This window comes from Dioscorea cayenensis, chromosome 8 (assembly GCF_009730915.1).
Source record: "Dioscorea cayenensis subsp. rotundata cultivar TDr96_F1 chromosome 8, TDr96_F1_v2_PseudoChromosome.rev07_lg8_w22 25.fasta, whole genome shotgun sequence".
NCBI lineage: Eukaryota > Viridiplantae > Streptophyta > Magnoliopsida > Dioscoreales > Dioscoreaceae > Dioscorea > Dioscorea cayenensis.
In genome coordinates, this window is record NC_052478.1 from 504,159 (window position 1) to 521,560 (window position 17,402).

Here is a 17,402-nt window from a genome sequence, read left to right on the forward strand (position 1 = left end):
TTGATGTGCAAAAAGATAAATTTTTTTTATTTCAATTTACCTATGTTCTAATTTTGCTTGCTTGAATTTAGATTCAGACCTATTTTTTATTTTTTAAAAATATAAATATCCTAAATAAAAAACAAATCTGATATTAATACAACAAGAATTTATTGGGATCGGACTCCCTTGTAATACAATAGCCGAGAAACTCAAATTAAGGAGGGAAAAAAATTTCATAGAAGTATCACATCCAAATCATGAGTGTTGATCCCGTGAAGCATCAACAGTGGTGATGTACCCTAAAACATATTAGAGCATGTAAATCCAAATAATAGCACGGGCTTATATGCTAAAAGATGAGGATTAGGGCCCTAATCCATATCCGGAAAGCGAAAGAAAGAGGAGGGAACAAATACAATCGATCCATCTGGACCATATCTACAGAGATTTTGAAAAAAAAAAAGAAAAACTGTATCCTTCTCCCCCGTCCCTGGTATCCACCCATAAACCCTTTCTCCTTTTCTCCATCTCCAGCATTCACCCCCCCCTCTCTCTCTCTCTCTCTGTGTGTGCTCGTCGGGAATATTGGTTGGAAAAGAGAAAGGTAATCCTTTTTTTTTTTTAAAAAAAAAAAATTTGGAATGATCATTGTGGCGGGATTTATCCAGGCATTATCTTTAACTTTCTCTTCTTTTCTCATCCTCATTTTGTTGTCTAATACTTTTGCTTTGCCTCTCCCCAGCTTCGATTCTTCCTCTCTTTACAGTACTAGGGTTTTGTGCTCCGAGGTTTTGCTGCATTCAGGCTATGCGGCTGGCTGAGGTGCGATCGCGGATTTCATTTTTAGCTTTTATACTGAGTTTTCATTGTGGATAGATTCTTAGATGGTCTTTGTTGTTCTTTTTCTCCCCTTATTTTCAATTTTTAATGGGTGTTTGCTAATGAAGACAAGATGAACGGGATCTTGAATCATGATGTTTTCATACTTTTGCTTGTTAAAAAAAATTAATTTTTTATCTATACTGCCCTAGTTTTAGTATCTGCATTAACCCTACCTTTGTTCTGTGGGATATTTTATTTTATTTTATTTGGATTTTTAAAATAATTTTACTTAAAGAATTTCAAATTCCAAACTTCTTGATGCTCCTGTTTACAATTCAATTTTCAAAGTTCATTTTTATCTGGTTTACAAAGCATTGCATTGTTTACACTGTGGGGGTGTTTTTTTTTTTATCTTGGAAATTATCAGACAATAGACAGAGCTTCTCTTTCTGAGGATAATGACGCCAAAGATTTCGTTTTGGGCTGTTTTGGGATTGATGATCATATCCAACATGTCACCTTCCCTCGGATATACTGATCCAAGAGATGGTAATTCATCATTTCTTGAACATCTTATTTCTCTTAATATAGACAAGTCATGTTTCCTCTCTTATGTTGTATGACTTCTTGTTTGATCTGATCATGGATTGTAAGGAATTGTGTCTGCAGCCTGCTACATGACTCTTTATAGTTCATGTGAGTCAGTTATATCTGCTGGAATTACTTGGTTTTCATTACCGATTATTTACTGTGTTTCAGTGATGGGCTGTATAATAAAATTTGCATTCATTTGAGTCATGGTTATCTTATCTGCTTTCTGTATCATTTGTTAATGTATTCAGCCTGCAGAGTCTTTAATATGGGTTTTCTTAATACCTTTTTTTCTTTTAGTATATGCTATCAATAACTTATATGCTGCACTGGGCTTCCCTCCACTTTCTGGATGGATCTCACTGGGTGGAGACCCCTGCTCTGAGGGCTGGCAAGGTGTTCAATGTGTCATCTCAAATATAACAGCAATGTATGGTAATTTTCTTGCTAATGTCTTTTTTACTTTCCTTTTTCTCATTGATTTCTATTTTATACGTTGCTGATAATAATTTCAAATTTAATAGAGTTCTTAATGGTACAAATTTGGGAGGACAGCTGGGTGATAAGTTAGATAATTTTGCAACCATCATTACCTTGTAAGTTGACTACCTAGGATTTTTGTGTTTTCTTTATTTGTTGGTGAATGTATGGTTTGGGTTTGTTGCCAAGATCTATTTTTAAGATTTCTTTTCTGTGAAATATATTTATTTCTAGATATTTATTTTTTGAGTGTAACAGGGACTTTAGCAATAACCATATTGGGGGAAGTATTCCAGAAAATCTACCTTTTACAATGCGAGAATTGTATGCCTGAACTGTGCCCAAGTTATTTGTGTGCAATCTTTTGGTGAGTTTTATATCTATGGGAAATCATTATTATCATTCTTGTTATTATTTTTGTATGGCAGTTTTCTATCAGATAACCAATTTACTGGAAGCATCCCAAATTCTTTGTCAGAACTAAGCCTCCTAGCAAACATGTAAGCCCACTTGATGTTTACATCTATAACTTGCTTTATCTGAAGCAGTTATGATGTCTTGTCATTCCTGATTTTCTTTCATGACTGCTAATTGTGACTTCAGGTCATTTAGTGGAAATCACTTAGGTGGAGAAATTCCTGATGCCTTTGAGCCTCTAACTAGCCTAGTAAATCTGTAAAGAAATTTGCTTTCAACCTTTGCTTATTGTTAGCTGTTTCATCCTTTATCTGATATAATTCACTTTTCAATGCAGAGATCTTTCTTATAACAACTTGAGTGGTCCATTACCTCTTTCAATGGGAAGCTTGTCATCTTTGACTACTCTGTACATACCCTTGGCTTGTTGTCTCTGCAATTTTTTGTTTTTAATACTAATCTTGAATTTTACTCATGTGTGGGCTGCAGGCATATTCAGAACAATCGGCTGACTGATTTCCTTGATGTTCTGCAAGATCTTCCCCTACTAGATTTGTACTTAACTATCACTATTTCTTCATTTCTTGTTAAGTACTATTTGGACAACTCTTTTAGAAAGGTGTGGATGTAGGCAGAAGCTTGTGGATTATTGACACAGTTATACAGATTGCTGTAATCTAATAAGAACTTTGCTTGACGATATGGTTGATATTTGATAATGCTTTATAAATTCAGCAGTCAGTCTTACTTAAAAACTGGTGCAATTGCAACAAGCCATTGGATGAGTGCTATGTAGCAATAAAATTTCATTTGAAGCATATATTTAATAGTGCATTGCCATGAGGCACACATTTAATGGTTGTCCTAAAATTTAGGATGTAAACTTGTTCCCACAAAGAAAAACCTTATTGGTAAGGGCAAAAGCAGTAACGGGAAGTGGGAACTAATGGAAGAAGCAGCTGCAAAAAGCAAAAAAAATTGGTCTATGAGAACATTCTTTCTCTATCGCAATAATTGCTTCTTGGTAAATGGCAAACCTGTTTTAACCTATAACCAGCTGTTTAGTTTTTGTAGGTTGCATTTGCTTATATTTTTCTGTTTGATAAATAATGTTTGAATATACAAGTGTAGGTATCTCTCGGTTTAAGCCTTTGGGTTAAATTGATTTCATATTATGTGTTTGGTTTGTATTTATACCTCTCACCAGACTATTTTTCCAAGCAGCCTCTTTTGTTCCTTGTTGCACATTTAATCTTGCTGGTTGTCTGTTGTGGCAATTGCAAGTTCCAAAACTAGTACCTCTATTACTAATTTGTTTTCTTTACTTGGTATGCAACAGGAATGTTGAAAACAATCTATTTTCTGGACCTGTGCCAGCAAAGTTGCTAAGTATTCCTAATTTTAAGTGCGTGTTCTCCATTATGATATTTCTGATTGGTCTTTGTTTCCTCTGTAGTTTATATGGATTTGCTGCACTAGTTAAGCTATTTAGTCATCCATAGGTAGGAATAGCATTGGTTATTTCAAATGAAACCTTATATTGATGAATAAAGATATGTGGTTTTGCAGAAAGGATGGTAATCCGTTCAACACAACCATTGCACCATCACCCATGTTGCAACCACCATTGTCACCATCACCAAAGCCTGTTTCAGTTCCACCTGTCCCCAAAAGCATGCCCATAAATACTACAGAGGGACCAATTGGCCAAACTGTAAGAGGAAAAAGTTTTTCGACAACAGTAGTTGTTGGCTGTATGGTCGGTGCAGCGGCTTTGTTACTTGTTGCTGTGCTATTACTTATGCTTTGTAAATCAAAGAAGAAAGAAAGAAACTTTAAGCACAAGGATATTTTCAAGACACAGGACAGGGAGGAGCATGGTTCCCTCCACGAATATTGTAAGTATGATGATTTGATCAAGACAGACCATGTAATTGAGAGAGGTAAAAACTGCGTCTGTTTAATAGAAGAAAGGGCATATTTATTTTTCTCATTGTTTTTTCTTTCCTAAAAAACTCGTTAATTTTATTGCAGCTCCTAAGAATGCTTTTGATGTACCAAAAACTGAATCTCAGATTGACATTGCTGTAACCTGTAATTTACTCTGCACTGAATGCGCTTTAAATTTCAGCTTCAATAGACTGGAACTTTAACTTGATTTGCAGTAAAATTTGAGTTCTTCTCAGCAGTTCAGAGAGAGGCTTTGGAGAAACAGAAGGAACAAGGATTAAATATGTCAGTAATGGGTGTCATTACAAAGCGACCATCTTCTGGAGGAAAAGTTAGTGTGAAGTATACAGCGCCCGGTAGAAATAGTATTGGGTCATCTGCTGGGAATGCATGCTTGCCAACTCCTGTGACATCCTTTTCTGTTGCTTCTCTTCAGCAATACACCAACAGTTTTGATGAGGATAATCATATAAGAGATGGCACTTGGGGAAAAGTATATCTTGCTGAGCTACCTAATGGAAAGGTATCAAATAGGCTTTAGCATTTCATTGAGTGTATTCAAATTATTGTTACTATGCTTATTGCTTTCATAAACTATTATTTGATTGCCCCAAACACATGCATGCGTACATGTGTGCACGCACACACGCCCCCAATTCACACGATTTTCAATCATCTTTCTTGTGGATACTTTCCTTGTCAACTCTTTCTAAATTACTACCTTTGTTGTGACTCCTGGAATAAATGCTGTTCATTCTATCATATTTGATAGTTCATTATCATTTCCTTAATCTGTCTGCTTTCTCTTTCTCAAACACTGCTGCTGTTTATCCATTAAATATTTCTTGATTTCGCTGTGGCTGCAAGCAATGAAGGGCTGATTTCTATGTCTTTTTCAGTCATGCTTGAAAGCTGCAATTTATTCCTACACTTCTTTTTGTAAGTTAGTAGAAAAGAGATATAATGGTTTGAGCATTAGTGTTTGATGAATTTTATTTTGCAGTTATTGGAAATTATGAAGCTTGGGAATGTGATCTCAAAAATGGCTTCCGATGAGTATGTTCAGCTTGTGTCAAGCATCTATGAACTTCGGCATCCTAACATTTTAGACCTTGTGGGTTATTGTGCGGAGTTTGGACAACGGATACTTGTGTATAACTACTATAAAACAAGCACCTTGTGTGATGCACTTCAATATGAAGCTGGGCAACTGTCATGGAATGCCCGACTTCATGTCGCTCTTGGAGCAGCAAAAGCTCTAGAGTAAGTAGGATGCTTATATGGTTGAATACTTCCTAATGGCAAAAACACAGGTTCCTTGTTTTTGCACTTTGTTTAAGGGTACCAACCTCTCTATGTTTCGTGAAGGTATCTCCATGAGGCCTGCCGGCTGCCAGTTATACATCAGAAATTTGGGTCAACTAATATTCTCCTTGATGATGAGCTAAGAGTGCGAGTGTCTGATTGTGGTCTGGCTTCGTTAATGTCATCTGTGTCTGTATCTCAGGTATGTCAATGTTTTTTTGTCTTAAAACTTTAAATAATTTGAACAAATGGAGATTAGTCTTTGAGTTTCTGATGTATGATAGATAATGGACACTTGGTAACCTTCAATAATTTGTCAGGATAAACCTCTAGTTGAAATTTGCCTCGTGAGTGTCCATACTGGTATGCTTCAATTTCAGTTGGAGGTTTATCATTTGTTACAAATGAAGTTCTACCAAGCAACCTCCATGGTATTAAACTGATTGAGTTTAACTACCACCCAAGTATTGTAGAAAAAATCAATTTGGAACCTGGTGTCTTGTTTTTTTGTGGTAAATCATGGCAGATAATTATTATTCTATTTCCTGCACGAAATTGGTATTCTGGCTTGCTATTGTGTTTGTTTGCTTTTCTCAGTTCTCTGGTAGTGGACTTGCACACAGATATGGTTACGAGGCACCAGAATTGAGCGACTCAGCAGTGTATACTGATAAATGTGACGTTTATAGCTTTGGTGTGGTCATGTTAGAACTCCTAACAGGCCGGAAGGCATATGACAGGTACAAAACTTGCTTGATCTTGTGGATCTGCTTTCAGTTTAGTAAAATTTCAATTAATTTTTTATTTTTTATTTTTTTAATATAAAAAAGGGCTTATGGGATGCTTGCTAATTCTACAATTTCTCCTCAACATTCAACAGCTCTAGACATCGAGGAGAACAACATTTGGTGAGATGGGCCTGTTATCAGCTTCATGATATCAATGCTCTATCACAAATGGTAGATCCTTCTATTGCAGGAAACTGCTCTCAGAAATCACTTTCACGGTTTGCTGACATTATAAGCCGTTGTATTCAGGTAAATGATTGATGCTTCGGATGAATTTCTTCTTGAATGAGTGGGACACCCAATTTAATAGAGGCTTGTTTCAGAAATGAAAGCATTTCGTAATGTGCTTTGTTTGAGATGTGTGAGATTGATCTAGTATTTTTTTTTTCTTCTTTTTCCCCTGAATTTTGCAGCGAGGAGCAGAGTTCAGACCCCCAATGTCCCAAGTTGTCCAAGATCTGACTCTTATGCTAGAGGATGCTTCTAGGGGAACATAAGAGACCTGCTGTCTGCCTTTAAGCTTCTTCTCTCTTAGATTGACAAAGATTTTCTGCATGTTTATTTATTGGTAAACCTGTTTGGCACCTGTTTTGCTCCATAGTTTTTGTACACCAGATTGTTACTGTTGGATGAGTTATTTTGTTCTTGAAACCTGACTGACAATGATTTCTTTAAATTTTCAGTTCACTTAGATAGATATTCAGAAGGGGTTATGGGTCAATTGAAACCCTGCTTTTAGTTATCTGCCTCCCCCAAAAATTGTTAAGTGAGCAGTGGAGTCACTTCCATTTTGATGTAAGCGATATTAAAGATGCTTTATATAAAGTCGTGCCATGCTTTGCACGGACATCTGAGGTGTCCACTTAAATATTATTAACATTTTTATAATTGATGTTTATTAATTAAGTAAATCAATAATCATAAGTGCTGCTTTGGGCTTTGGCTCATGTTCTTCCTACGTGTTTGGCGGTGTTATTTTGTCCCATCGGTGAGGGCTGGGCTTGTGGAGCCCGTTAGCTGGGCATTGCGTGCCTCACACATCCACACTATCGTATTCGTTGGACGGTGGCTCCGCGCGTGCGTTGCACGCAATTTGTCGGGCGACTAGTGGGCCTTGCAAGCCAAAAATAACTTTTCAAAATTTGCCCTTGCCCACACCGCACAACCTGTACACCAGTGATTGAAACGGTGGAAGCACACGATTCTAGAAGCATTTTCACCAATTCCCAGCAGCACCACACCTCTTTTCCTTTCTCTCTTTCCCTTCTCTTGGTCAAAACAGTCAAACTGTACCACACTCCCTCTCTTTCTTGTTCCAAGCCTCCAATGGCAGAGCTCTGATAACTCCGGTCACTGCCGCGCAACCCCCGAAGCATCCGATTTGGCATTTCAAGAGGCTGACCACCTTCCATTAGCACTAGCTTGACTTGTTGCGGCTTTTGATGAGAAGATCTGCCACGAATCAGAATCACCGATTAAGATGGCGAAGCGTGGACATAAGCACCGTATCCTTTCGTTTAAGCATATATCTGTCTCCCCGGTTAGATCCGTGTCGTCGTTTCCTTCTGTGATTTGTGTCTTTGATTTTTTTATTTTGAATTTCTAGAAAAAAGAGTAAAGAAGCATTCTTCTTTCTGATTGAATTAGTGAGCTATCATTTGTTTGTTTGTTTTTTTTTTGTTTTTTAATATTTAAAAGTAAAGCTCTGCGTACCGTTGTTAAGTTGATAGACTGTATCAGTGGGAATGAAGAATATTAGCCTCTCAGTCTCAGGTGCTTGCTTTGCGTTTTATTATGCTGGTGTATTTGCCGATGCATTTCACCCAATACAAAATTGATCTTGTTCAGGAGCATAGGAGTAGAAAATTGAGTTTTGGAAATCTTTTGTTGCGATTTTTCTTTATGATGATTATTATTAGTAGTAATATTAAGTTACAATTTTGTTCATGCATTCATATGTGGTTGCCCGAAGCTGGTTACTTAGCAGTTTTGAGTGCTCACACATAATGCTTGTTATATACAATTGTCTTATCCGTTCAGAGCAGATTCAGTTTCTCTTAACTGATAATCTTAGAGGAGTTTGTAGCGCATACATCTGGTGTCAATTGTTTAAGTATTGGGAAGAAATCATGCAGAGTGTTTATCACTGGGGGAGAAGATCGCAAGGTGAACCTATGGGCATTTGGCAAACCAACCCCTTTATTGGTTAGTTGGAATTTACACATTATATCTCTTTGTTATATGTGTTACTGCTTGAAAGTTAAAACTCCCTTTGAGATTTAGATGGCTGTTTTTTGATACATTTTTGTGGTTTTTAAATGTATTTCATTATATCTGTCTTCATATTGCCAAAAATTTCTTCTGATGTTCTTTATTCTGGTTGATGACTCACGTCGTTTTCTTCCCTTATACTTTCTAATATATGTGCGATTTTTATGGGTAGTTTTTCTTTTCCCTTATGCTCAATGTAATTTCTTTCTGGTTCTATATGTAGAAACTAACAGGGTCTTACCTGACTTGAAATGAATGTGGATGGGCTGGTTGTGACGCAGGTTTCACTTCACATGCTAAATGAATAACCTCAGTCACCATTCCTTTTGTTTATATAATTGGAAAAATTTTCAAGGACATGCAATCCATACTGAACTAATGTGCTAGTTATTAGATTAACTAGTAGTCCCACAATGGTTAATTTGGAAAATATATATTTGAATTTATAAGCTGGGTCTCTCATCCTATTAGCTTAAACTTTTGTGTTAAATTGAGCCCAGATTATATGATTGATTTGCATCTAACATGGTATTAGAGTTTGGTTTGTTTGTGATGACATATCACACGGATGTATTAGAGTAACCAATAGTCCCATAAGCTTTTGGATTGAATTGGTCCCATATAATATGCTTGATTTGCATCTAACACTAGTTGAGTGGTTACATGAACTAAGTAGCTCTTTAATCAAAGAAACAACAGTAAGAATCCTTTTGCTAGTGGATGTTTCAATCAGGATAAGAGTAAAATCGGATGTACTTAATGTGTGGAACAATAATATTTCATGGTGGTAACATGTGGCCATAATGTTGATTGAGTATCGAAATGATAATTTGCAGCCTTGCATATTTTATGGAGAGCATGAAGATCATTTTTATTTGAATTATGCCCTAGGTAGATATGTTAATAAACATAATCTCATTTCATGATGTAGATGTTAGATGCAAACCAAACAGATTATATAGACTCAAATCAACTAAAAAATGTAACCTAAGAAAATGAGAGACCCAAGCTTATATAATTATATTAATGTGGGATTGTTAGTCACTCTAATAGTAGTAACATCAATATACATGTGTAATTGAGCACATAAATTAACTTTCTCGTTTAGTTTGTTTTTTGTAGCTGATTGTATGTACCATGGGCTCTTTCTTTTGCAGTCTGAACTGGTAATCAAAGACCTTATCTGCTATGTTTTCGTTTTCATGAGAAATATATGGTAGCAAATGTTTTTAAATTTTTAACGAATATATATGTGTGTGTGTATACATATATATATTTAATTCACTTCTTTGGTGTGGGCACTTGGAACTCCATACAGTGAGCTCACATCTGTTGCTAGCAATATATGACAATGCCTCTTTTATTTTTGATTTGCAGAGCTTGTCTGGTAGCACAAGCCCAATTGAATCAGTATCCTTTGACCCCACCGAGGTATTAGTGCTTGCAGGATCCTTTAATGGCACTATCAAGCTTTGGGACTTGGAAGAGGCAAAAAGTGAGTCATATATATATATATATATATATATATGAGTATAAGTAAGCATAGATTATGGCTTGAAAAGCTGTTTCTTTTTCAATGGTGGTTGCACGACTGGATTATCCTTTATTTTATCAACTGGAATCAAATCACGGCCCTGACAAGATAATTAATACTGAATACCCTTGGTCCTCTGAATGAAGGTTTTCTTTTATCCAACTTAAGTTTTTGCTATGTGCCATTGTAGGTTACTAGAATAATAAAATGGATTAGATATTCCAATACATATCAATGTAATATCGATAGTTGTTTTTGTTAAATTTATAATTTTTTGGGTGTGTTTCGTTGTGGATAAGGGTGTGAGGTAAAGGGAATCTTTTTAAAATTTTGGGTTATAGGGAAAATTGTTATATGAGCCAAATATTTTTAAATTAAAAATTCACTCTTCTAAATAATAATAAACATTTAGTAATATTAATAATTTTTAAAAAATTAATTATTAAGTATGCATATCTTAAAAATAAAATTTTGAAAAAAATAAGAATAATTTTTATGACAAGTTGTTTGGTTGGGGGAGTAGTGCTTATCACCTAACCAAACATGAAGAATTACTCTACTTTAGTATTGGGTTTTATCATTCTTGCAATATTCCAAAGAATCCTGCCCTTTTTTAATACTTGGATAAGGAAATTAGGAGACCTTTCAAACGTATGCAAACACACTTTGAAAAAGGAGAGGCTCATGAACTCTCACTTGATCATGTTTCTATTTGGTCCAGTTGTGATTCTGAATCTGTAAGCAATATATTGCAAACCATAGCTTGAATGTTACTATTAGTAGATTAAATTGGAAAGAAATGCTAGTATAAGTTGCTGGTTTCTCAACTGTTTCTTGTCATTGTTGGTTTTTAGTGGTGCGGACAGTTAATGGTCACAGATCCAGTTGCACATCTGTTGGATTTCATCCGTTTGGTGAATTCTTTGCGTCTGGTTCTTTGGACACTGATCTTAAGATCTGGGATATTAGGAAAAAGGAATGTATTCACACATACAAGGGCCATACACGAGGAGTTCGAACAATAAGATTCACTCCAGATGGTCGGTGGGTAGTTACTGGTGGAGAAGATAATATTGTCAAGGTAATACTGGATCTTCATAATACCTATAACTGCTGGTGTTCTTCAATTCAAGAAATTTAACTAAAGCCATGCCGAACTATCTGGCCAGTTATGGGATTTAACTGCAGGGAAACTTTTGCATGAGTTTAAGTTCCACAATGGACAGATTCGGTGCATAGATTTCCATCCTCAGGAGTTTCTTCTCGCAACGGGTATGTTGGAGGCTTTTTTTTTTTTGCAAAACAATTGTCAGTGGTTGCTCTTATCTAAGTGAATATTTCATCAAGCTCATGCTGCATAAATGTTTGCCCTTGTTTTATGCTTTTGTTTGATTATACCCAGCTGTCAGAAGAATTTAGGTTCTAGATCTCTTGTTCCTGTGAATTTTATATTGCATTTGTTTACTCAAAGACGACTTTGTATACTGGTAAAAATTAACCATTTTGATACAATTAGCTTTCTTTTGAATCGTCTTACCATATATTTTGAGATTTTTTATTATTCATTATGGTGCCTTTTGTAATCTACCAACTATTTTAATGATGGTCCTAAAAGGCGAATAACTTTCAGGTGCAGCAGATCGAACTGTAAAATTTTGGGATTTAGAGACATTTGAGCTTATAGGATCTGCCGGACCTGAGGTATTTAAGATATTTTATAACTTGTTTAGGATGAAAGGTATACTTGTTGGATGGAATTGGACTAATTTTCTCTTGTAACTCAATGTTGTAATTTTTATAATTTGAACTGAATTCCTCCTTGCAGATGAAGCAATGAAGATACATTATTTCTGCACTTAGAACCACATTTCTTGCTTTTGCAAGATTATACAACCTTGAAATTCATCGTTCCTTGCACGTAATAAAGATGATGCATTCCTATAATTTCATTCTTATAATTTCATTGTTCAACACTTTTCTGTGGCCTATGGAGTTGATGGGCCTGCTAAAATGTGTCCTTGAATGGGATGCCAAATTCCTATATTGTCCCCTGACAAGAGTTGAGCGTCATTGCTTGGTTGGTAGCTACATATATTGCTTTTCTGTGGCCTGTGGAGTTGATGAGCCTATGAAAACATGCCTTGAATGGGATATGCCAAATTCTTATATTGTCCCCTGACAAGTGTTGAGCATCATTGCTTGGCTGGTAGCTACATATATTGCTACAGTAGAGTACTTTTAGTTGTGTAACAATATGTTATTATCAGTTCATTTTATTAAGGTCCCAATTTATTATTATTTTTTAATTTCTTCTTATCTTACTAAACTATCTTGTACTTTTTGATTTTCAGTCTTCAGGGATACGCTCTATGATCTTTCATCCTGATGGAAGAACCCTGTTGTGTGGGTTGGATGAAAATCTGAAGGTGAATGTTTTTCTGACTTTACACTGCTGAACAATCTGCTAGAAGTTATTATAGCTTATATTATACTATATTGGCTGCAGGTTTTCTCATGGGAACCCATAATATGCCATGATGCTGTTGAGATGGAGTGGTGCACTTTGGCTGATCTCTGTATTTATGAAGGAAAACTTTTTGGTTGCTCCTACCGGCAAAGCTGCATTGGAGTTTGGATTGCAGATATAACGGTATCACCTGATCTTTCCAAATTCTCATGAAATTTTCAATTTTTTCTTTAAAAACATGCAGTAACTCTTTCGTAACAGCTCATTAGGCCATATGCAGTTGGCGTGATGCATAAGGTGGATGATCTTATGGAACCTATATATAGCCATGATAAAAATCACTCCGTTGAGCCATTTGTGAGCATTTCAAAATCAAGTCCCCTGATTGCTGCTGAACATCTGCAATGTGAATCTAAAGCCGAAGATCTACTTAAAAGATCATTCATGATTTGTAAGCGAGTGCTATTCTTCTTGTCTTGTTCATATATACTTCTTTGGTCACGGTTGTCTGCATTTCATGGTATTAACTTTTATCCTGTATTAAATGAAACAGCTAATCAATGTGGTGAATGCACCCCTAAGGCAGTAGAGTCCATATATGCATCAAGTAATGCACTGATAAGTTCCACTGAACTCAAAAGTAAAAGAGCTAGTGTAAGCCTTCACAGTGATCCACCAAAAAGTCATTCGAAATCTTCGGCAGGAGTATCCGCCATAAATTCTGCTACATTGACAGTTCATAAAACAACAGAGAAATCTTTGTCTTCAAGCAAGATGAGGCGCTGTTCATCATTGAGGAATATTTCTCTAATTTCAGCCACTTCGCGTGCCAGAGGCTCACTGCCTTCCAAGAAGGGCTCTTTGACAGACATGCATACAGTGACCAATAGTCATGCTAAATATGGCCCTGTTTCCACTCCTGTTATTGTACCCAGGGATGCTCTAGCCCAAACTACTATTGGAAAAGAAACCACAACTACCAGAACTTCTCATCTTACAGAAAGCTGCATGCCAATTCATCTGCAGAAGCCATCATTGAATGATGCAAATGACAGTTCAGAAGGCTCCATGGTGAACTGTGGAAGTGCAGAAGAAGATGAGAAGGACCACGCCAGAAACATTTCTGGAAACTTTGAAAGAATCATGACATTGGATCCATCATTAGAGTTGAAAGATGATAAATGTACAGTTTTACTTTGTCTTACTTCTGTTCTAGACAAATCAATGACCATTTCTGTTCTGTCAATAGACCATTAAGCAATTTTCCTCTGGAAAAGACGTATTCTTGAAAATGGTTGTTTCTGCAGATGCCGAAACAGTCTGTTCCAGCAATGAAGCAAGCCCAGTTAAATACGTTAGAGGAGGTCTGTGTGAAATTATGTTGAGCACTTCTGGCAATACCTATATTCTTCAGGTTTAGAAGTTTGATAATGTAATTCTCCTGTGCAACTACAGTTGCTGTTCAACTTGGAAGAACAAGGTCCTTAGTTGAGAGTTGGGAGAAAAGAGAGAAATCAAACAGTGGCTCGTCAACCATTGCTTGTTCACCCTCTGATCCTGTATCAACAGTGGAGTCTTCACCATCCTTGTCGGTATGTCTTGCTCTTCTTCTTCTTCTATTTTTGATGGTAAGCTGATAGCCTGATAGACTCATTTATTTTTCCAACATAATGAATGCAGTTATTTATTATTCTGACAAAATGTCTTCTTTTTTGTCTCATGTTTCTTCTGCAGTCTGGTACCAGGTATCATAGTTTTTTAGTTAATCAATGCTAAAGGACCCTTGAGCACAGAATGTTTAGGATCACCCTATTTTCTTGAGCATCCCATGATTTTTTTTGAACTGTTCGCCACAAAAATCACATAATCTTTGTAGTTGAATGAGCTATCCTCCTAAACTTTTGAGTTAATTAGAATTCTTAAATTATTAGGTGTCTCTGAAAGTGTTCATGCATATAGTTAGCAATATTCTTAATGCAAATATCAAGACAGAAAATGCAAGTAGCTTCCCGTAAGGGGATGCCAGGTGTTCCAGTTGAGCCCTAAATTAAGTAATAATAATAGAGACCTTCCATTAATTAGAAAAGTAAAAATATTTGTTTTATATTAAGTCAAATTTTGATCAAGTTTCCCTCCAATAAGTTCAAACTCTAAAACCCAATTACTCTTGGCTTTTCTCTCCCTTTCTTTTTTTTTTTCATGCTTTTTAATCCCAACCAAACACCATATGGATTCGTTGAAGTGGTGGGCTCTTGGCTGGATTTAAGATGCTACAATTTTGGCATTTTGTTTTAATGTGAGTTTAGCATGTAAAGTGAGCAAGTACATCATGTCTTCTATATTGAGCAGAAAGGACAAGATGATTCGTCTGCAAGGGACATGACAAGAGTAGATGATGATTTTATTCCTGGAGTTCTATTGCAAAACCATGATGTTCTGATTAATGTCATCAAATCTCGCCTGACAAAGTTGCAGGTAAATTTTTCTGTCCACTGAATTTTTCTTTATGATGTTGAGTTGATTTGGCTGGTTCAGAGTAATATGACTGGAGTCTTTCTCTGCTGCATTACAGTGAATTTTTATTTCTGAAATTTGTGTTTTGTGTTCTGTGTTCGCCAATTGCCTTTATGAAAAATTCATGCTGATTCAATGCTTTGTGAAGACAATTATGGTCGGCACTATCCTAATGAATAGCAAAAGTATGTACCTCATATTTACAGGTAGTGCGACACTTCTGGGAACAAAATGGCATTAAAGGTGCAATCAATGCGGTTGTGAAACTGCCTGACCACTCAGTATGTAATTTTTTTTTATCGCAATTCATTGCAAAATTCAATTGTATTAATTAATTCAATTTTTCATTCTATTTAACTGCTTTGCAGGTTCAAGTTGATGTGATCAGTATTCTTATAGGGAAAACCAGACTTTTTACCCTTGATCTCTTCACATGCTTGCTGCCTATGCTTGCTGGTTTACTAAACAGCAAGACCGAAAGGTACAAATGAGAGAAAAAATTGGTTTCAAAGCAAATTACTTCCTTGCTGTGGTTGTTGTAGGCTATACCATCATACTAATCGGTGTTTTTAATAATTTTCTCTCGGTTTCCTATATCATTCATAAATGTTCAATGCTTCTTTAGTGGCTCAGTTCATCTTTTATATGAATTGCAAAATTATAGATGGAATATTGTGGCTAAATTTTATTTGCAAGCCAGTCATATATCTGAAGGGATCATAATAAATTAGCACTATCTTAGTTTGTTGGGTACTTCCATCCATTCAATTTGTTTGGACCTTGGAACTACTTCTGTACTTTTCTTTCAAATTAACTTGATTAGTTCTTCCGGTGAGACTAGTTTGTGTTGTAAAGGGATGTTGTTTGTAAAGCCCACATTACTTTCATCCATTAGTTTGGATATCACAATGAGTGGGTTTGATACAGAGAATCAGGTTACTTGCTCATCTTTGTTCTAACTAATATACTTGCGTTGAGATCCTACTGCATGTGATCAGTAGTCTGTTGGTTTTATTTAAAAAATATAGTGGATATAAACTAAGTTAATGTTACAAGAGGGCGAGGAATATGTCAGTATTCACCCAGACAGTAGCTATATGGAGGTGATACGCTAATATATCTGACAGTTATGACTATAAATAGCTAAGATCTTTATAAAATCCATCTCTTCCAAGTTGTGGATGATTACTTTTGGTTTATTTTCTTTTCCCTTTTTTTTGTTGGTTGGTTCTTCCAATCATTTTAGTTGGTTGATTGCAGTGATTTAAGTATGTTTTTTTTTTCCATTGCATGAGCAGGCATATTACTGTCTCCCTAGAAATGCTACTGGAGCTAGTAAAAGCATTTGGACCTGTAATCAGTTCAACCTTATCTGCTTCTTTGGTGGGGGTTGATCTTCAGGCGGAACAGAGGTATTGCATGCATCATCATCATGTCTTGAGATTTTTAAGTTTTGGAGCACAAGTTATTTGATTTTAATCCATCAGCTTAGCTGGGTGACAAACACAGGTTGGAGCATTGCCGGCAGTGTTTCAACCAGTTGGAGAAGATAAAACAAATCCTTCCTTTTTTAATTAGGTAAAGATGTTCTGTTTGTTGCGGAGTAGGAGCCGCAATTTTGAAACTAGGCAGTGATTAGTGTTTTTGTAAAGATGTTCTGTTCGTTGTGGAGCGGAGGTGAAGTGTTGACGGCACTGATTAGTTTTGTTGTATCATCTGATAATTTCTTTACGCAGGAGTGGAGGGTTGCTAGCGAAGCATGCTCACATCTTGAATGTAGCATTAGAAGCTCTATGATCTTCACTGATACAACAGAGAAACAATCATTTTGACTGCTGACAACATTGTAACAAGGTGTCTTTTCCAGTTGGAGCTTCAGGGACTTGGCAGCCCGGATAGATTCTCATATCCAGGATATGATCAATGTAACATGTCTGAAGATTTGGTGTCCTGTGGATTAACCTTGCTCCATCCCATTCTTGCCCAACATCTCCCAGAGTCTGGGATTACAAGCCATCCAGATGGAGAGTTGATGTTTCTTTGTTCACTTTCTGTTTTTCCCCTTCATCATCACTCGCCCATTTTTGGTCCTTGTCTTGTGTTTTGTATTATAATAGTGTACCAAAAAGTGTAATTTCCTTAGACTGCTGGCCAACATGATAATAATAATGAAGTAAAGGTTGAAAGATATTAAACATTTCCAGAACCTCTCCAGAGTCAAACATGACCTGCAACGTGTATGACTGGTAAAACTAAACAACATTAGTTTGCATGCGTTGAT

The 17,402-nt window shown here is 36.1% G+C and overlaps 2 protein-coding genes across 11 annotated transcripts; both read left to right on the forward strand.

The window, feature by feature from the left end:
- The first annotated feature begins 383 nt into the window (after positions 1-383).
- LOC120267422 (protein STRUBBELIG-RECEPTOR FAMILY 3-like) lies at positions 384-7,030 on the forward strand. 8 transcript variants are annotated; one of them, XM_039275063.1, is made up of 20 exons: positions 398-586; positions 725-804; positions 1,232-1,353; positions 1,474-1,500; positions 1,696-1,825; positions 1,920-1,991; positions 2,134-2,199; positions 2,304-2,375; positions 2,479-2,550; positions 2,630-2,701; positions 2,782-2,847; positions 3,632-3,697; positions 3,862-4,235; positions 4,327-4,386; positions 4,482-4,765; positions 5,246-5,505; positions 5,611-5,749; positions 6,145-6,287; positions 6,428-6,584; positions 6,749-7,030. In XM_039275063.1, the coding sequence occupies exons 3-20, from the start codon at positions 1,263-1,265 to the stop codon at positions 6,830-6,832; spliced, it is 2,235 nt and encodes a 744-aa protein (XP_039130997.1). In that variant the 5' UTR covers positions 398-586; positions 725-804; positions 1,232-1,262; the 3' UTR covers positions 6,833-7,030. The 8 variants fall into 8 exon arrangements, 7 of the variants coding, with proteins under 7 accessions (XP_039131001.1, XP_039130997.1, XP_039130996.1 ...); XM_039275062.1 differs by having other exon boundaries at positions 399-586; positions 4,479-4,765; XM_039275065.1 differs by having other exon boundaries at positions 401-586; positions 3,862-4,190; positions 4,479-4,765.
- A 465-nt stretch (positions 7,031-7,495) lies between these two features.
- Positions 7,496-17,318, forward strand: LOC120267421 (katanin p80 WD40 repeat-containing subunit B1 homolog KTN80.1-like). 3 transcript variants are annotated; one of them, XM_039275060.1, is made up of 18 exons: positions 7,496-7,840; positions 8,410-8,540; positions 9,984-10,101; positions 10,995-11,221; positions 11,310-11,412; positions 11,771-11,841; positions 12,492-12,566; positions 12,647-12,790; positions 12,869-13,058; positions 13,161-13,790; positions 13,915-13,971; positions 14,063-14,199; positions 14,957-15,082; positions 15,328-15,402; positions 15,490-15,602; positions 16,420-16,533; positions 16,614-16,699; positions 16,858-17,318. In XM_039275060.1, exons 1-17 carry the CDS (start codon positions 7,816-7,818, stop codon positions 16,672-16,674), a joined length of 2,397 nt encoding a protein of 798 aa, XP_039130994.1. In that variant the 5' UTR covers positions 7,496-7,815; the 3' UTR covers positions 16,675-16,699; positions 16,858-17,318. The 3 variants fall into 3 exon arrangements, with proteins under 3 accessions (XP_039130994.1, XP_039130993.1, XP_039130995.1); XM_039275059.1 differs by having other exon boundaries at positions 16,631-16,699; XM_039275061.1 differs by lacking the exon at positions 16,858-17,318 and having other exon boundaries at positions 16,609-16,704.
- Positions 17,319-17,402: the final 84 nt, after the last annotated feature.